At 54.1% G+C, this 19,252-nt stretch overlaps 1 protein-coding gene across 1 annotated transcript; it reads left to right on the forward strand.

Moving 5' to 3' along the window:
- Positions 1–6,906: 6,906 nt before the first annotated feature.
- GRXCR2 (glutaredoxin and cysteine rich domain containing 2) lies at positions 6,907–10,715 on the forward strand. Its single transcript, XM_074552521.1, has 3 exons — positions 6,907–7,245; positions 9,248–9,463; positions 10,475–10,715. The coding sequence occupies exons 1-3, from the start codon at positions 6,907–6,909 to the stop codon at positions 10,652–10,654; spliced, it is 735 nt and encodes a 244-aa protein (XP_074408622.1). The 3' UTR covers positions 10,655–10,715.
- Positions 10,716–19,252: the final 8,537 nt, after the last annotated feature.

Genomic DNA, 19,252 nt, shown 5'->3' on the forward strand with positions numbered 1-19,252 from the left:
TGCTTTGCAGCCTGGGCTGGGCTGGTGGGGCTCACAGTGGCAGTGAGGGATGCTGCAAGCAGTCTCAGCTCCTCTGCCAGTGGTTCAAAATGACTTAAACTTTACTGAAGACAAAGGTGGTGAGGGTTGTTTTTCTTTTTAATGTAGTCTTTCCTCTTTGTGCTCTGTGATTAGCACTCAGTTTGTATTTTCATCTGATTAGATTAGGAAGGAAACAGAACTGTGAATGGATCCAATGGATCCCAAAGCAAAGTGGAACAGCTTTGTCCTCATCATGCCCAGGAGCTGCAGGGCACAGGGCTGGGGTTCAGTGGCCTCTGCAGCCCTACTGAGTGTCCATGAGGGGTTCAGGGGCCTCTGCAGCAGCCAGGGCTGAGTGTGCCACGAGGGCACAGCACGGCAGCACCTCCAGGGCACATAAAAGCCTCAGCCACTCTGCGCCATGCAAGTGGATGCCACATGCCTCCTTCCCGGGGGAAGAGGGACCTTCAGACTGTTTTTAGCTCCTGGAGGGCAGGGAGAGGGGGTGCCTCTTACAAGCTGCTACAGATTATAGATCTGAGCTGGCAGCTCACCCTCCCAGCCACCCACGAGCACGGCGCCCAGCGCTGCTGCTGAAAGGGGCCAATGCAGCCCTGCCTGTGTCTGCAGACCCCAGGGGCCAGGGTGGGAGTGCCCTCCTGGCACGGGATGGATGCCCACCGCTCCTGGGGGCACTGGGGGCAGTGCCCGCCAGCTGTGGGCTCTGAGCGCACTGCGGTGCCCACAGCAGAACCCTGCACTCAGTAAATAACTTGTGTTTGCCTCAAGACATAATTAGGCCAGCGTGACTCTGCAGGGATGTGCAGGCTGTGGGACCTGCAGCCAGCAGAGAAAGAGCCTCTCTGAACTGTTCCACCTCTCAAACCAATGCTGGTGCCCTGTGCTGGGCAGCAGCAGCGGGCACCACTGCCCTGCTCCATGCCCACCCCACAGGGACAGACCCCGGGGCAGCTGCATGGCTCAGGCTTTCTTTTCCTTTTTCCCCTTCATGAGGTACATACACACCAGCTGGAGGGTGGAAGCCAACACTGAGCCCCATCTACACTTCATAAAGAGGAGGGGTGAGGGGAGCTGCTTATTAAGCTCACAGAGGGTTGGATGCTGTGTTTTGCCATTACAGCCTTGTGCAGTCTGGCTGTTGGGCACTGTGCAGGCTTCAGCTGATTCTGAAGTAGCTGGAGCAGAGTGGTGCCTGCCCAGAAATAGAAAAGTATTTTTAAATTAAATTTATTCACTGATTTTCATGAAGACAGATTGTTGTGTGTTTGTTGAAGTGTCATTAGGAGTAGTTGGCGGTGGAACCAGGCTGAGCAGCAGTGAGAGAGGATGGACGTGTCCTTCCTGTGACTGGGGAGGTCACCCAGGCCACCTGCTTCTCCTCCTCCTCCTCTTCCTCCTCCTGCTGCCTGGTCCCTGCACCTGGCAGGGATGGAATGGGGGTGATTGAGGCTGTGAGCCTGTGGGGCAGACACAAAACTGGCTCTGATACCTCTGAGCTGCCCAGCCCAGGGCTGGAGCCTCCCCACAGGGACAGCCCAGGAGCTGCCTGTGAGCCCTGGCCCTCAGCAGCCAGTGCCCAGTGCCCCCACCAGCCCTGGGCTCCTTTTCCCTGCAGCGCAGAGAGAGCCACGGAACACCAAGCACAGCATCCTGCCCCTCTGGGATCTACCCATCGCTGCTGAACCTGCAGGGATGCAGTTCAAGTTTTAATCCTCCAAGACAAGAAGTAGTATGGACCTGAACACAGCCTCCAGAAGCTGGTCTCCGTGTAGGGTTGACAGCAGAAAACACCAGGCTCCAGTTACCTAATTAAACACATGGAAATGGCCTTGCTGCCTGCAAGGCTGCATCACTCCAGTGCTCCCAGGTGCTTCTGGCCACCAGTGAGTGCTGCAGGCAGGAGCAGCTATAAATCCTGCTGCCCTGCAGCCCCTAGCCCCAGGAGGGGATGGTGCAGAGCAGGAAGGGCAGCTTGGAGAGGTGAGCACTGACCGAAGCACGGCAGGTGCTGCTGCTTTGCTGCTGGGGGACAGGCTGGCTCAGCTGCTGGCTCTGGGTGCACTGTGAGCTGCGGGGACTCAGTCTGAGTGGGCTTCTCCCACAGCTCGTGCTTGCAGAGCAGGGCTGCCTGTGGGAGGCGGTCTGGGAGCGGCACCAGGCTGAGGGCACACAGGGGGCTCGAGCCCTTGTGGTGGAGATGCCCTGTGCTGGCAGAGCAGTGTCCTGCCATGTCTGCAGGGCAGAGCAGTGCTCTGGGGGCTCACTTCCATCACCAGGTGGGTTTATCCAGCAAAGGGCCGTTTCCCGAGTGGGCAGTGCCCCTGTGCCCTGCCCAGTGCCCAGGCTGCTCCTTGCCCACTGCACACCTGTTCTCTGGGCTTGCTCCCAGGCTGTGCTGCTGCTCTCAGGAGAAGCCCAGGCAGAGTTGTGTCTGTAGATAAAAGTCAGCACCTGGGAATTTCCCTCTTTGAAGCTCTTTTTCCTGTTTTCCCCTTTGTTTCTTTGTGACCTCAGGATTTTTGTGCTTACCGAGGTAGGCGCAGAGTGAGCTGGCTGCCATCCCGAGCCGCCGGCTCTCCCGGCCTGCTGGGTGTCTCCACTCCCGCTGACTTCAGCCTGCAGGAATGTGCAGCGGGCCCTGCCGTCTGCGGGCACGGGAAGCTCCTGGGCTCCCAGGGCTCCTGGCCACGGACTCCCGTGGGCTCACGGTGAGTGTGAAGGTGTGTGCGTGCAGCTCTGTGTCTGTGCACCCTCACGACTTGTGAATGCAGCTCAGCGGAGCGTTAAAGCATCCAGAATTTAAAATAACCTGTGACTTTGGCAATTTGTGAAAACAGCAGGCTGAGCACAAAAGGAAGCCCTGTCAGCCCCTTCATGAGGGCAGGTGATGCAGCATGACATCACTCCTTAGTTCAGCTCTATTTAGGCACTCAGGACTCCCAAGGAGGTGTTTGATGTTTGCATCAGAGGCTCAGTCCATGCTGGCCGTGCCTGCGGTGTGCAGGGGCTGCAGCCTCTGCTCTCTGCAGCCCTGCTGCTCCATTCCTGCCGTGTCCCGGCCCCGAGGGCAGGCTGCGGGTGCCCTGATGGCAGGCTAGAGCCCTCTTTGGAGCAAGGATTTGGGTACAGGAAGGATGTTTGGGAGCACTCGTGGTGGGGGTTGCCTGACCCAGGGCTGGCAGTGAGCAATCAGCTTCTGCTCGCCATTGATTGCCGATGGCTGCAGGAGCTCAGAGTGATCTCTGGGGAGCGGGACACGCCGAGCCCCCAGCCCTGAGGCCGGGGTGCTGGGCTGTACCCACCCACCCTCTGCAGGAGCCAGGCCTGTGCTCTGACTGGGAGGGAAGACAACTCCTGCTTCAGCTCCTTGGATTTTCACAGGATCTGTGCCTGCCCCTGTATTTCACAGCAGGAACCACCCACCTGGCCAGCACTTCAAGCACGTCTGTGTAAGTCCCTGGCAGAGGATGATGGTGGCCAGGAATGCCAAAAATGCTCGGTGTGGGTCGGGTTGCTGGAGACAGACTTTAGTGCCTCCTGATCTGAACATCAGAGCTCACCCCTGAGCCAATCCTGCAATGTCTTCCATGATTTGGAAATAGTGGTGTTAGGGCAGCGAGTGCCAGGGCTGCTTGTGCAGTTGCCACCCACTGCAGCTCCTGTGTGCTGCTCTTTTGTGCCTGTTTTCTGCTAATGACACTCAACAAATCCAGCTCATCTCTGTAGGGACTGGATCAACGACCAGGCTGATTTGGGGGAGTGCATCAGGTAGCTCTGAGGTCCCTCCTACCCTGGGGATCCCAAACCAAACCCTGCACATGGCACAGCCAGCCCTGAGCGCTGTATCACCTGTCAGGTCTGCCTGGGCAGCTCATATTTTAAAACTTCAACACCATTTAAAAACTGTTCATTTAAAAATGTGTTGTTTAATGTCAGATAAAAGATTACAGATGTTCTGAGCTGCTGGCAGATATCAATTGGAGACAGCTGGAAGCAGGCCTTTGCCTTGGCTCATGTGGACAGGTTTGTAAAAAAGAGTGCCAGCTGAGATTGTCTCAGTGCTCCTGAATAGGAAACTCCTGAGCAGTAGTTAGCAGAATACTTGTACTTTTTGAGGTTCACCTCTAGCTGCAGATGCCAGTATCTCCTGGCACAAGGAATGATGAAATCCAGGTGCAGGCTGCCAGGCCAGAGGGAGTGGTGGCTGTGCTGGCTCTCTGTGAGTGCCCTCCCATGCTCTTGGTGCCACATGGGGTGTTGGGACATGTCCTTGGTGTGCTGGCACCTGGCTCTTGGCTGCTGTGTGCTCGTGGTGATGTGAGCAGGGCTCTGCTGCAGCTGAGAGCCTGGTGCTCATCCCCATCCTGCTCCCTGTGCAGGGCAAGGAGGGCAGCAGGGCTTGCTCTGAGGGAGCACAGCACAACAAAGCCTTTTCCAGCAAAGCTTGCAGGTGAAAACATGCCTTCAAAGTGCAGCTGCCTGTGGCTCCTCTCTGGGCTCTGCTTTGCTGCAGTGCTGCTCAGGGCAAGGGCTGGCTCTGTGCTCTGCAGAGCCCCCGGCTGCCCCATCCTTCCTCCCCTGCTGCGGGGGGAGCACGGGCCCCACGCTCGGGAGACACATGTCATTGAAATGCACGGGAACGGAGTCTGAAGTCAAATATAGTGCTGTGATCATCTAGGTCGTGCAGCTTAATGACTTCACTGTTGAATGCTAAATTATTTTTGTTGCATTTTTAGTAAGGCTCGTGCGGGCTGTGGGAAACAAACCCCGCTGTGTGGGTGGTGGGGGCTCCCGCATCCCGCACCCCACAGTGCCAGCCCCGCACGCTGCGGGCTCCGGGGGTCGCGGGTGGCGCTGGAGATGGTCTCATCAAACAGCTCGCAGAAAGTCCCCGTTTGGATATTTAATGTGGGAGCACTGACTCGGGGTGTTCAGAGCAGCTCAGAAATGCAGAATGGCCGCTTAGGGAACTTCTCTTTCCAGGAGTCACCAGCGCACAGGCACAAAGGAGCGAGGAGTGACACAGCCAGCTCTGTGTCCCGGCCCTGGGGTGACACGGGCAGCAGTTGGCACGGGCTGGCCGTGCCCCGTGCCCTGCGGGGCAGGGGCTGTGCCAGCAGCACAGTCTGGACTGGGCTGGGGCAGCACCTGTGGATAACTGCACTGCCACCGTGGCTCTGCTCGGCTCGCAGCGGTGCTCCCGCTCTGTTCTCTCACTGCTGCTTTGAACTGCCGTTCCTGCCTGATTGTTCCCTCAGTCAAAGGAAAATGAGCTCCAATTGAGGTATCTCACAGCGCCATTTGTGTCGGGCTGCGGCCGCTGGGGACCCTTTGAAGAGCAGCAATTCCGAGGCTGGATTCGGCGGGTTCACAGGGGAAGGGCTGGATCCGCCTTCCAAGGGAATCAGCAGGAGCCCGGTGCGGCTCATGCAAATCCGAGTTTTCATACCAAGCGGGGCCGTGGGGTGGGAAGGAGCCTGGCGGCAGCGCTGCAGCGGGGCTGAGGCCATGCCAAGGGCGGCTCCGGGGCCAGGAGCTCTCCCAGGCGTGCTCGGACCTGCTCTCTTGGGGCAGGGAACATCTTACACTGTCCTTGTGCTGAGGCTTCCCGCAGCCCAGGGGACCCTCAGAGCACATCTGTAGTGACAGAAGCTGCTCTTGGTGGGTGGAAGGGCTGTGCAGTGGAATTACTAGCAGGCTGCTTCTAAAGTGCCATCCTAGGATTTCATTAATAAACTTTTAAAAGATAATGAATTAACCTATTGAGAGCATTAAGCTTTAGCAGTGCTGGGTTTGAGCCGAAAGAAGTTAAATGAAGCCTCTGCCTACATCCTGCCAAGGATGAGTCCCCCTGAATATGCACTAAAACCTTGTAACTCAAAAAAAAAAAAAAAAAAGATTGTAACTCCTGTTGGGGACCTATGGGATTCAAGGATTCAAGTAGGTGTTGGGAGATGTCTAAAGCCCAGACAGCAGTTACCTGGAGATGTGTTTGTACCACACGTGCTCTTATTTTAGCCCTTGAAAGGTCAGAGGAGCTCGAGGTGCCCAGGCAGGGATGGGCACAGGACCCAAAGCCTCTGTGACAGAGACCAGGCCAGTGAGGTCCCACTCTGGGTGACAGGGGCATCTCTGAGGATGGGCTGTCCTGGGATGGGTCTGGGTCCCAGGCTGCCTGGACATGGAGGTTTGGCAGTGCTGGGGAAAGGAAGTTGCATGAGTGACAGTCTCCTAAAATTCCCAGAATGGTCCAAAAGGCCCTAAAAGGCATCAAGAATTACAAATAGGGATTGCGCACCAACGAGAGAATATCTTAATTAGAGCTCACAAGTTGTAAAGGAACACATTAGATGAAAATGAAACTGAGCTTTGTGCTCTCAGGGTTTCAGTGTGAGAATGGGAGGGGAATTAATCACATTTGCAATTTGTGAGGCTGGATTGCTTTTTCTCTGAACTTGTCTTTTTAACTGTTTACCTTGTCAGAGAATTATGAAAAGCTACTGGGATGATGTATTTGGGGTAGTTCTTATCACAGCACGGGGCAGAAGCATTTCTATGGTTTCAGAAACATGGGTAGAGTTTCCCATTTAATCCTCTCCTTCCAGGTTAACTCCTTTCTTGCTGTGGTGTCCAGCCTGGCCCCTACTCACCAACCTGCTTTTGACTTCACTACCAGTGATATTTTCTCTTTGTGGATTTCCATCAATATTTAATGCAGCGGTGTCGGTTTTGCTGTAAGATGAGAGGATCTACTAGAGACCTTGAATTATACATCCCGTATATCCGGGGGGAGGCTGGAAGCGTTTTCTTTTGGGCCCGGGCTGTTGGCGCCGATCGGCAGCAGCCGCAGCTGGAAGCCCAGAGATGGAGGAGCCCCAGCAGCAGCACGAGGAGCGGCCCCGCAGGGTGAGGTTCCGCATCTCCTCGGCCGGCAGCGGCCGGCTGCTCAAGCAGGTCTACGAGGACGGGCAGGAGCTGGAGCCGCCGGCCGAGGAGCGCTCGCGGCGCTTCCTGCGCCACTGCTTCGAGCCCGAGGAGCCGCTGTGCGGGCCCGGGGAGCTGCCGGGGAGCGCCGAGAGCCTGTGCTGGCCCACGGCCCTGACGGCCCGCAGGATCAGCGTGCTGAGGGAGACTCAGCCCCAGGGGCTGCTGGGGAGCGCGGGCCTGCTCGGCGACTGCCGCCCGGGGAGCGGCCTGTGCGAGGTGAGTGCTGTACCCCGACTGACCCTGTGGGGTGAGTGCTGTTGTACCCCTGACAGTCTGTGCAGGGCAAATACTGCACATGGCCATGACTGTCCCCCTGCCAGCCTCTGTGGGGTGAGTGATGTCCTCCTGACTGACCCTGTGGGGTGAGTGCTGTTGTACCCCTGACACGCTGTGCAGGGCAAATACTGCACATGGCCATGACTGTCCCCTGCCAGCCTGTGCGAGGTGAGTGCTGTACCCCTGACTGACCCTGTGGGGTGAGTGCTGCCCTTGGGTGTCCCCTGCCAGCCTCTGTGGGGTGAGTGCTGTACCCCTGACTGACCCTGTGGGGTGAGTGCTGTTGTACCCCTGACAGTCTGTGCAGGGCAAATACTGCACATGGCCATGACTGTACCCCTGCCAGCCTCTGCGGGGTGAGTGCTGTACCCCTGCCAGCCTCTGCGGGGTGACTGATGTACCCCTGACAGACCCCGTGGGGTGAGTGCTGTTGTACCCCTGACAGTCTGTGCAGGGCAAATACTGCCCACAGTGTCCCTCTGACAGCCCCTGCAGTGTGAGTGCTGCCCGTGGCTGTGCTGTCCCCCTGCCAGCCCCTGCAGGGTAAGTGCTGCCCATGGCTGTCCCCCTCTGGGCTCAGCTCTGGGGTAAATCCTGCTTGGAGCCTCACACCGCAGCCTCATTCACATAAAACTCTTCTGTCAGGCCAGGACTTGAAAAGGGTGCTTGTGAATCTCCAGCCACTGTTCTAGGAATTCTGTGTGCTGAATATGCCACATGTGGCAGGATCCTCAGGGTCTGCAGGAGGGAGCAGCATCTGCCAGCTGTGCTCTGGCTTCTCCTGGTCCATTGGGTAGAGTAAAAGAGAAAATTTCCTTACCTATTGATATCTGTACTTGGGAATCCTACTGCATCTAGATCAGTCAAATGTAAGGAGGATGTTAAGTTAATGAGATAGATTTAAAATATTAAAGTTGTGTGACTTTGGCTGGCAGGAAGCCAGTGCTGCCATCAGGGTGCCAGGTGTCTGCATGCCCTGGCAGCCAGAATTCCTCCTTGGCTACTTTGACAATCCCAGCTTAGTTTCACTGGCTATTTTCTTAACATATGATTAATGCCACTGATAGAGAAGTGCTTCTTTAGTCCTTACAAAGAGGCAGTACCAGCACAATATGTGTAAATACTTTTTATGGATTTGAATGCACTGAAAGTCTGTTAATTCCTGGTGCTCATCAAAGCTGTGCGTGGGAAACCCAGGTGGCTGATATTGACACACTGGACATGCAGTTTGCCTGCAAACATCAGACCACGATGAATCTCTCCTGCCTGAGCACAGTGCACTGCTGTGATCTTATCCAGCCCGTTAATTTGTTTTGCATTCCTGGGTAATGCTCCTGTCCCTCCCAGTGTCCCCAGCCACAGATACCTGGGGTGACCACACTGTCCAGTAGCAGCTTGTGCTGCATCCACTGCACTTGGCGCTTGCAGACACCGTGTCTGTGACACACACGAGGCTCTCCCCTCTGCAGGTGGGCAGGACTTGTGCTCACCTGCCTCCCCCTCGTGCTCCTCCCCATGGGGAGCAGGAGCCCCAGTGCCAGGAGAGCACAGCCACCCAGCAGCTGGTGTGGCCCAGGGCACTTTGTAGGAGAATGTCTCCTTCTGCATGGCTTCCTGACACAGACACTTAGAGTGCCTGTGAAATATGAGGAGTGTGTAAAACAATAGGCCCCAGTAACTCCATATGACACCAGGGAGGAGGGACCAGGTCAGCAAAGTGCTGCTCTCAGGGGAATGTTTGACCAAGTTTAGCTTTAAAATGACTAGAAAAAAATATATAAATTCACCCAGTTGGGCTGTACCTCCACCAATTTGCTGGATGCTCTGGGGGTGGTCAGGGGAGCTGGCCTGGTGCAGGGGACACTCTGCTGGAAGCTCAGGGACCACCAGTGTATGCAGAGTGAATTTATACTGGTGAGACACTGACAACTTCCTTCTTCAGCCTTCCCCAGTTGTAGATTTTGGCAAGATCATCATCTACACCAATAACCTGAAAATCATCCGTGCACCGATGGACGAGAAGGAGCTCATGAGAAGAATGATCCAGGCTGAGGGAATAAATGACTGGACGTTCGTGTACCGGGAGAATAAAGAGCGACTTGGTGGTGGGCATAAAACAGATGTGGAGAATATGGTCACGTGCAACCAGCACGTGCTGGTAAGAGAAAATGGAAAGTGCTTTTTCCCCACAACCCTGCTCCAACCACCCAAGCCCCATCCATCTCTGTATCTGGCTCCCAGCTAAGTTTGGATAAAAAGCACCACTCTGTTTCCCTCTGGAGATAAGGACCAACACTGCTGAGATCCTGCTCTGGGGACAGTGCTGGCTCCAGGTGCTCATGTGTCCCTCTGATTTCTTCCCCTGGAGACGGCTGGCATTTACAGAGCTTGGCTGGGCTCCATCCCTGGTCACCCCTCCCAGTGGGATAGAGCAGGCCAGAGTTTCTCCAGCCTGACAAGGCTAAACACAGCTGCTCTGTGGCTGAGACTGCTTCAGGCTAAAATTTTAGTATCAGCTGAAATAAGGTTGTGCCTTACATCTGCTTTCTCACGGGGGAGTCTTTGTTGGTCAGAATCCCAATTAGTCTGACCATGATTTGATCCCACAAAACCTAGTGCTGTCATGTGGAGCTGATACAGTTTCATGGAGCTGAGCGTGGGTCACTGCGGTCCTTCTGCTGCCAGGAACTTCAAGGTGGGATTTGAAAGAGGGTGCCTGGCACAGTGGGAGAGAGGCAGGCACAAAGCACAGCTCAAAAGAACGTGTGCATGGTGGTGATGAGGGCTTTGGGCAGAGAGGGCGACGAGCAATCCCTGAAGAAATGAAGTGTGGCTCAAACCTGAGGCTACAGAGTGAAATGGTGTGATAAGAAATGGCAGGAGGATGGGTGGAGCTATGCAGAGGAGAAAGATGAATTTAGAGTATTGTATTATAAGCCCAGTCACACTAACTGCTCATTTTCTAGCAGCAGCCACAAATTGTCCCCAGGCATGTGGGAGCCTTTTTGTCCAAGTCCTTGCTGTGGAGAACTGATTGTCATGGGCAGAGTGGTGTGTCAGGAGCAACCGTGATGGCAAAGGCTGGCAGAGAGAGCTTCCCTCTCCCAACAACGTCCCTGACTTTGGTATCTCCCACCCACTAACAAGATTTTTTCTGCGTCTGCTGCAGGAGGGCTATGCTGAACACTGCTGCTCCCAGTGCAGAGGCTCGGGCTGTGCTCCCTGCTCGCTGTGCCACGGCAGCAAGTTCTCCATGCTGGCAAACCGATTCCGGGAGTCCTACCGGGCGCTGCGCTGTCCGGCGTGCGACGAGAGCGGGCTGCAGCCGTGCTGGGTGTGCGCCGCCTGAGCCGGCCCGGGCCCGCCTGCCCGCGGCCGAACGGGGTTACCGGGCGGGAAGGTGCTCTGGACACGGGGAAAGGCGCTCTGTGTACATAGGGAGCACTCTGGACATGGGGAAAGGCGCTCTCTGTGCGTGGGGAAAGGCACTCTGTACATAGGGAACAGTCTGGACACGGGGAAAGGCGCTCTGTACCCAGGGAGCACTCTGGACTCGGGGAAAGGCACTCTCTGTACATAGGGAGCACTCTGGACTCGGGGAAAGGCACTCTCTGTGCGTGGGGAAAGGCACTCTGTACATAGGGAGCACTCTGGACACTGGGAAAGGCACTCACTGTACATAGGGAGCACTCTGGACACTGGGAAAGGCGCTCTGTACATAGGGAGCACTCTGGACATGGGGAAATGTGCTCTGTACATGGGGAACACTCTGTCCCTGGGGAAAGGCACCCTGTACATGTCCCACTGTGGGTGCGAAGCTGCTCCTCCGAGCAGGAGAGGGGCAGCATCAGCGGTGTGCAGGTGGTACCAGTGCAGCTGCAGCCAGTACTGGGAGCAGACTGTACCAGTGCAGGTGCACAGTCACTACTGGTGCCAGCTGGTACCCGTGCAGGTGCACAGGGGTGCTGGTACCAGTGGAGTCCAGCCTGGGGCTGTGCCCCGTTTGTCCCAGCAGTGCCTCTCTGGGTTTAACCTGCTGGACACCAACAGTGGCACTGCCATTGCAGTTCTGCCTCTGTGCCCTGCAGGGTCACAAGTATTTCCCGAGGTTTTGCTGATTTTGCTGATCTGACACCTGCTTCAGTGACATAGGGGTTCCTTTGGGGTCTGATTTATGGTGGGAATTGAAAATCCTTCCCAAACCTGGAGATATAAAAAAAAAAAAAAAAAAGTATGTGAATATATTATTCTAAATAGAAGTTGTTAAGTTTTAGCCTCCCTACAAGGAAGGGCTGAATTAAATCTCTCCTGAATGCTGCTCAGCATTTCTCAGGACCAGGATGAAGGTGAGCAGCACAACTCTTGCTTAATGCTAATCCCGTGTTGTAATCTGCAGCAGGTAAACTCTAATTAGTGAGATGAAGCAACGATGGGGATCCTTTGCAGGCTGCCACTGGTGCACAGAGCACAGGGGCTGTGCTGTGGGAGCCTGAGGCAAATAGGGAAAATGTTTTTTTTTTTTCTCTAAAACATTAACTTATTACTGTTATATTCAGGAGTGATGTCAGTGCAGCCTTAACTCCCATGTTACCTCTGAGACCCTGATGAGTTAGAGGCTGCTCACATGTGCTTCACGCTGAGGCTGCAAGCCCAGGCAGGGTCATTTATGGCCAAGTTTCTCTTCTCCTGTGGTAGGTTACGAGGTTTCTCTGCAATACTGAAATTATTCAAAATAATTCTGTTCTAGCTCCTACACTTCCATGTGTCTTCTGCTGAAATTGTGCTGTGGGTACTGAGGGTTTCTTTTTTTAAAAGTGCATCAATCTACAGGAGATACTCGATTGGCCTCATTCATCATACCAGTATCTGCAATGTCAAAAAATGTTGTCCTTTGGCAGGTGAGCCTTCCCAAATCAGAAATTGCTGTCAGGCAGATCCCTTCTCTCAAATGCAACCTGTTTGATCTCAGTTTGTTGGGCTTGCTGGAGAGTTTGCTGGCCTAAGATAACAAAAAATTAACTGGGCAAAATCGCCGGATGGTGTTTACAATAAAACTAGACACAAATATGCACTTATAAAATCAATATTTATTGTTCTTTGGTAATTATGATGTTTCTCAACTGCTGTCACTCCTCCTGGCTGTGTCAGCAGTTCCCATGGTGTGGGCATGGCACAGGGGTGATGCCTGCAGCCAGGAGCTGAGCTCTGCCCCTGCTCAGGCCTATCCCACAGGTTCCAGGCTCCTGGGACCAAGCAGAGCAGGGATTTGCTTCCCCAGCCTCCAATGTGCTCCTTTCATTTTTGGTAATACACTGGCTTGATTTACCCAATAAGTGCTCTTATTTCACGTGGCAGAAGTTTGAACTGTCCTGCAGCATCCTGGTGAGCTGACTGCCGAGGCAATGGGCTGCTTGTCACGTGCTGCTGCTGTTATTTCTGCTGCATTCAGAGCCCCCCATGCCTCCCTCCATCCCTCCCTCCCCTCTGGGCTGGTGGCACGGGGAGGAGGGCACAAACTGAGCCCCAGCACTGCCCTGCTCCACAGCCTGGCTCTGTCACTAGCTCAGCAGCACAGACCTGGCTCTGGCCATGGCCCAGCCCTGATGGGCACAGCTGGGCCCCCTTGGGCAGTGCCCAGGGCTCTGAGTGATGGGCAGCGCCCCCCTGACCTGCCCCACGCAGCCTGGCTCCTGCTGCTGCCATCCCAGCTGGACAGTCAGTTCTGCTGGGTCGCCTTTTATCAAAAATTGTCAGATCTTTACAACTGGATTACTTTATGGGTCAGGGCAGGAGTGGAGGATGACGTGTTGCACTTCTGCTGAAAAATAACAAGTTTTTCCTGTTTGCTGCAAGCCTGGGAAGATGACATGGGACTTGCTGAACTCACCAGGCTTCCGCATGTGATCTCAGCAGGGTCAGCTGAAGTGTCTTTGATGAGAATGGTGGAGGAAGTACAGGAATCTCTAAAAAATGTGGGTTTGGTTTAATTGAGCACCTATTTTTTTTTTTCTGGTGTTTAATGGCTCAATAATAGAAGCAGACCCCTGGAGTGGTGGTGTGCCAAAACCCAAACTACCCTGTATGTGATATTCTCTTATAAAGGAAAAACCCAAGTATTCCTGCAGCTACCAGGGCTTTGAACAGTAAATACAGGCAAAGATGCTTAGTCTGGAGTTTCTCATGTTTTTGGTTAACTTTCTACAGCTTGTTTTACCTTAGAACTTCTACAGTTCTTGTTTTTCCTTAGAACAGGAGCACACAAAAAGGAATTTAAGGGTTTGTCTAAAGAACAAACAAACCCAAGAGCAAAAAGCAACCATTCCTTGTCTTGCCCTGCTGCAGAACTCCAGACTGTGTCTGGCAGCTCGGGCAGCTCCCTCACTGACTGTTGTTGGCTGCCACACCATGGCCAAGCGATGGATGTGCTCTGCACGGCGCGGGCAAACCGGGAGCGATCTCGGGAGAGAGAAGCCAGGGCCACCTCCTGCTGACTCTCCTGAGTGCCTGGCAGTTCAGGGGGACAGGAGGAGCAGAGTTAGTGCTCTCTGTGCTGGAGGGTTTGGGCCAAAGCAGGAGGGCAAAGGGAATTGTTTCTGTGTTCCTGTCTGTGTGACCCAGGAGGGGCGGCTGGAGCTGACAGGGGGGCTGGCAGCAGCAGGGTGCAGCACCGGGAGGTTAAATGGTTAAATCATCCTGTTTGTAGGTGCTGCAGGGCTCTAACCCAGGGCGCAGTGGCATTGCAGAGGTGATTCCCAGAGTTGCTAATAAATGCCTTGGTTAAAGCTGACTCCTGCTCCTGCCCTGGTTCTCTGCTGGGACTCTGCAGGTGGAGCCCTGGAATGTGGCTGTGCTGCAAATCGGGCTGGGAAGGTGTGACCAGACAAGCTCTCAGAGACACCAGAGCCTTGGAATGTTGGGGTTCTTCAAGGCCATGTTAGTGCCAAGACACCTCCTGGCCCACAGAAATGCCACCTGTGGCCTCAGCTGGGGAATTTGTGTATCAGCTGCACCTGGCGGTCCATGGGGATGGAGCTCAGAGGTCCCTTGGACAGTGGAAAGCACCACTGTGGGGTTTGGGATCTTTGGGCAGCCTTGAATTGATTGCAGGGGTCATTTTAAAGTGAGTCCATGACCTGGGAGCAAAACACTTTGTTCAGGTGTGATGAATTGATCTGTATTTGAAATATGCACGTCCATACGTGAAAGGGTTTTATTTATTTTATTTATTTATCAATCTTTATCACAGTGACTAATCTGTGCAGTGGGTTTTTAATTTACATTCATTCACAGCCACCACCCTCCCAAAGCAGAAAACAAGTGGAGGAATCTGGAAAGCTTTAGCTGAATTTGCAATACCACTGCCTTATTTCCCTGCAGTTAAAAAAGAAAGAATTGGAATATTTATGAGTTTAAACATCATTATTTTTGCAAGTCTTTGAGGCTGTCATTTTTATTTATGTGAGCTACATTTGATCTACATGTAAAGCCAGCCCTTCATTGCTTTGAAATCTTTTGATTTTATACGAACTTCTCTATGTGAGCTGCAGTGATGCCTCTGTGCTGCAGAACTCTGTGCAGCCCGGTGATTCCCCTGCAACAACTTCTGAGAAATGCTATGGTACTTCCTGGAAAGGATGGCACAGGTTCCAGCCGGCACAGGTACGTGGGGTCAGAGCTCCCTGGATTTGGAATAATGGCCAATGTGACCCATTCTGCTGGGTGCTCTTAGTGGGAAACTGTCCATGCATTTGCTGGGTGATGGATGAGGACACAGCAATTCTTGGGGTAGTTTTATTTGCTGGGTTTTTGCAAGTGGAGAACAGCTGGTTCTGCTTGGAGCAATGTAAGGGGCGGCTCTGGAACCACTGGGACCCCCAGGCTGATGTGCTGAGGGATTCTGGAAAGACTCAAAGCCAGCAGTGGAGTGGGGAAAACAATTTGGACTTCTGGCAAAGTCAGCTTTGTCACAAAGCACTCGACACTCTTGAACTGAATCTGGAGCGGTACTTTTCTGATTTGCTCATCGCAGCTTCAACGCAGACAAAGATGGAGCAAACCCAGTCAGTGTGATGGGGGAGACAATTCCTTGGAATAAGCGAATCATTCTGGAAAGAAATTTATTACAGGAGCTCATTAACGATTTTAGGAGTAGTGTGCACGCTTTGTAGGGATACCTGTCCCTGTTTGCCAGGCTTTGGCATTCTGAGGGGTGGTGTGAGGGGCTGGGCACTGCTGAGAGCTGGGTCTCTCTCCCTCCCCAGGTGTCTTTCCCGGTCCCCTGCGGGCCCTGGGGATGGCCACACGGTGGCGCCACTGCCCGGGAGGTGCCGGGGGACCGAGGGGAGGGACAGAGGGACAGACGGACAGAGGGACACGGGGCCAGCAGGGTGCGGAGGGCCGGGGCCGGGCCGGGGTGAGCGGGGCCCGGGGGCTCTGGGTCCGGCTGCCCCAGCCCCGTGCCCGGCCAGCCCCGCGGGGCGAGCGGCACCGGCACCGGCTGGGGACGGGGCTGTGCTGCCCCCGGAGCTCCGGGGGAGCACGGGGACAGGGACCGTGCAGTGGCTGTGCCTGGCTGCACACTCCGGTTCTGGGGCTCTTCTCCTCTCCCAGTCACTATTACAGCTCTTGCAGACTTGCAATGCTATTGCTCTCACAGTTACGTGTGGGAAATTGAGTCTATTTCTGTTTAAATACTGCGTAATAGAACCTGCTATTTAGTGAAAGATTTATGTAAATGGCTCTTTGTTTCACACGATTGGGCCTCCGAGAGTGCAAGTTACATCGATAATGTAATTATGCCACTACTGCCATTTCAAAGCAGCACGCACTGGAGAAGCCTCCAATTTTGGTATAGAACAGGCCTTGAAAACCTCCTGCTTTTTCAATCAACTTGTATTCTGCAGCAGGAAAATCCAGAAGGGCTAGGTTTATTGAACAGTTTTTTTCTAGAGTTTTCAACATTTTTAACTTAGAGCATGAGATTCCTTTTACATCAGAATTTTTTACATCAGAGTTCTGGAGCACGTGTGATTGCACATCACGATTGTACCATGTAACTGTGTTAGCCTTAAAATGCAATTTCCCTAAAGCTTTGTGTTCTCTTTCATGCCAGGCTGATGGCAGTATTTCTTCAGCCTGGCACTTGTATTAGTATGGGAGCCACAGTAATGTTGTGGTACTATCTGGGATCACTAAATTATCTTGTGCTTTACAGTGCAGTTTGTCATCCAGGTGAATGTTGATTGCCTTTTGCGATGGGGAGCCAGGTCCCTCCTGTCTCATTCCTAGCCAGAGTTTGTACCCTCCCAAGCAGAGTGCTCTTCCTCAGAAGTGCTGTTGTGTGCCTGCTTTCCTTACACAGGATGGTGCCCTCCAGCAGCCTATACTGCATCTAGGATGAATTAACAGTTGTGGCAGCACGTGGGAAACAGTGCTGTAGGACCTGGGGGGAAACAGCCCACCTCCTTCCTCCTACAGGAACTGCAATCAAATGCTCATTTTGGATGAAACAGCAACTCTCAGGCATTATATTTTTAGTCCCCAGTGCTTTAATCCCCAGAGTTTCAGCCCCTCAATTCTTTGCTGTGTATTTAGAGCTGCCTTTTGGTTTGGTGGTGGTTTCTGGTGCCAGGTTTGTGCTGTGTGTGGCTGTTAGTGAGGTGCTGAGAGCCCCACGCCAGTGCTGCCCTCTCTGCAGGGCAGGGAGCTGCTGCTCCTTTCCTGGAGCTCCTCTGTCTCTGCTTGTGGGGATGCTCCGTGCCATCCACGGGATGGGCTTGTTCCAGTTCAGAAACCAACCCCACAAAGTTTCATTTCCCAGACCCCGCCAAAGGCAGCTGCTCCAGAAGGTGCTCCCTGATCCCAGAGAATTCTTTCCCCTGGGCTGCCTGCCAGCTGGCTGCTCCTCCGGGAGCGTTCTGTTCTTGATCTGGGTCATTAAATATTAAAAGGCAAAGTGATTCTAAAAGCCAGCCGTTTTTTAGAAGTACTAAATAACTGTAATTTGTTTCCTAATAGATAGTTTTGTCCTTGTCACCGAGTCCAACTCAATAGCGAAAAGTGTGTGATGAGACAGGGCTGCTGTGTAAATCCTGCGCACAGCGTGTTTGCCTGCCTGGAGAGCGGGCTGGGAACAGCAGCTGGTGTGGGGCAGGATGGAACCAGAGCTCAGTGTGTGCTGGGCTCCCTGAGCTTTTCTGCCCCAGCCATTGCCCACCCAGCTCTGCCAGGAGCAGGGGGCTCCGGGGGTCCCTCCAGAGCCTGCCCAGGCTGAGGGAGGGTCCTGTCCCCACGGGGCTGGCAGTGCCACCTGTGTCCCCTCACTGTGTGGGGCTCCTGTCCCCATGGGGCTGGCAGTGCCACCTGTGTCCCTTCTCTGTGGGAAGGGTCCTGTCCCCATGGGGCTGGCAGTGCCACCTGTGTCCCCTCACTGTGGGAAGGGTTCTGTCCCCATGGGGCTGGCAGTGCCACCTTTGTCCCCTCACTGTGGGAGGGATCCTGTCCCCACGGGACTGGCAGTGCCACCTGTGTCCCCTCACTGTGTGGGGCTCCTGTCCCCATGGGGCTGGCAGTGCCACCTGTGTCCCCTGGGCTCTGTGGGGCCCTGGCAGGCAGTGCTGAGTGCAGGTGCCCTCCTGAGCCCCATGACAGCCCCGTTACAACCCGCTGGCAAAGCAGCACCAGCACCGGGTTATGCTTAAAAAAAAAAAAAAAAAAAAAGAAATCTTCCCCAAGCGCTCTGTAATTTGCCAGCATTTCTTCTTGTGCATTTGCTGTGCTGTAAAGTCTTCCAATTCTTTGTTTTTATTTAAAAAATGGTAATATATGCTGCTGTGACTCTTCCCTTCTGATTCTCTTCTCTCATCAGGTTTGCATTTGGGGATTACTTATGGAGACTTGCAACGTGCCAGAATGTAATTCCTGAAATTGTAAGAGAGGTAATTTAGTCAAGTTGTAAAACCTTCATGCTTTGCTGTGGTTTGTCGTGTTCCAAAGGATCCCATTTCCTCAGATGGCTTTTATAAAGAATTAGAGAAGCTGCTGTGAAGGAGAATTCAGGGCCCTTCCCTGGTGCCTGCTCAGGTGGGTGGTGCTGCCTTCAGGTGACTCTGAATTGGCTCTTCTGACCCTCCCTGCTGGGCTGGCTGTCAGTGCTGGGGGGCTGCAGGGTCTGGGGGGGGCTGCAGGGTCTGGGGGGGGCTGCAGGGCCTGGGGGGGCTGTCAGTGCTGGGGGGCTGCAGGGTCTGGGGGTCTGCAGGGCCTGGGGGGCTGCCTGGGGCTGGGCAGCTCCCCAAGCCTTGGGGGGTTTGTGCGGCCCTTGGGAAGGCTGAGGGCTCTCCTTTGAGATAGCTGGGCTGATGTGCCCTCCAGAGCCCCCAGTGCTGCCTCTGAGGCCACTAATGCTGCCCAAACACTGAGAACTGAGTCTGCCCTATCTTGTTTGTTTGTTTGGTTTGTTTTGTTTAGAGCTATAATTCATCCATTCCCCAGATCAGGCTGTTAACCTAACCCTAACCTGGCACCTGCTTGGAAGAAGAATCTTGTCTAGGAGAAAATAAATGCAGCTCTGCAAACTCACAGTGTGACATGGACACAGGCTGTGTCCTGTGCAAGTGAGGGCTCTGTGAGCCTGGGGGAGCTGGGAGCCCCCAGCCTGGGCAGTGCTGGGCACTGGGCAGCCCCGGTGCCTGCTGCAGGCCCAGACCCTCAGAAATGGCTTTTGCTGCTTTTTGAGTGCTTGGAGGGACAGGGGTTTAATGAAGATTTCTTGGGCCCTTGAATGCATTGGCAGCACAGCTGTGGATGTCCTGGAGCTCTCCTCTGGCTGCTTCACACACCAGGTCGGGTTCTTTGGCCAGAGCACAAATAATTGCTGGAAATTAATTTTGTGTGCAGCCGGATCAGGCTGCCTGCTGCTCTGCACAGCAGGTGAGGCAGAGCCTCTGCT

Source organism: Zonotrichia albicollis, chromosome 15 (assembly GCF_047830755.1).
Source record: "Zonotrichia albicollis isolate bZonAlb1 chromosome 15, bZonAlb1.hap1, whole genome shotgun sequence".
NCBI classification, from domain to species: Eukaryota; Metazoa; Chordata; class Aves; order Passeriformes; family Passerellidae; genus Zonotrichia; species Zonotrichia albicollis.

Bases quoted from the DNA above. Each gene is read 5' to 3' on its own strand.
- GRXCR2 (XM_074552521.1), top strand. From the start codon at position 6,907: ATGGAGGAGCCCCAGCAGCAGCACGAGGAGCGGCCCCGCAGGGTGAGG. The intron at 7,246-9,247 runs GTGAGTGCTGTA...TTCCTTCTTCAG, and splicing joins CGGGGAGCGGCCTGTGCGAG to CCTTCCCCAGTTGTAGATTT. The intron at 9,464-10,474 runs GTAAGAGAAAAT...CGTCTGCTGCAG, and splicing joins CGTGCAACCAGCACGTGCTG to GAGGGCTATGCTGAACACTG.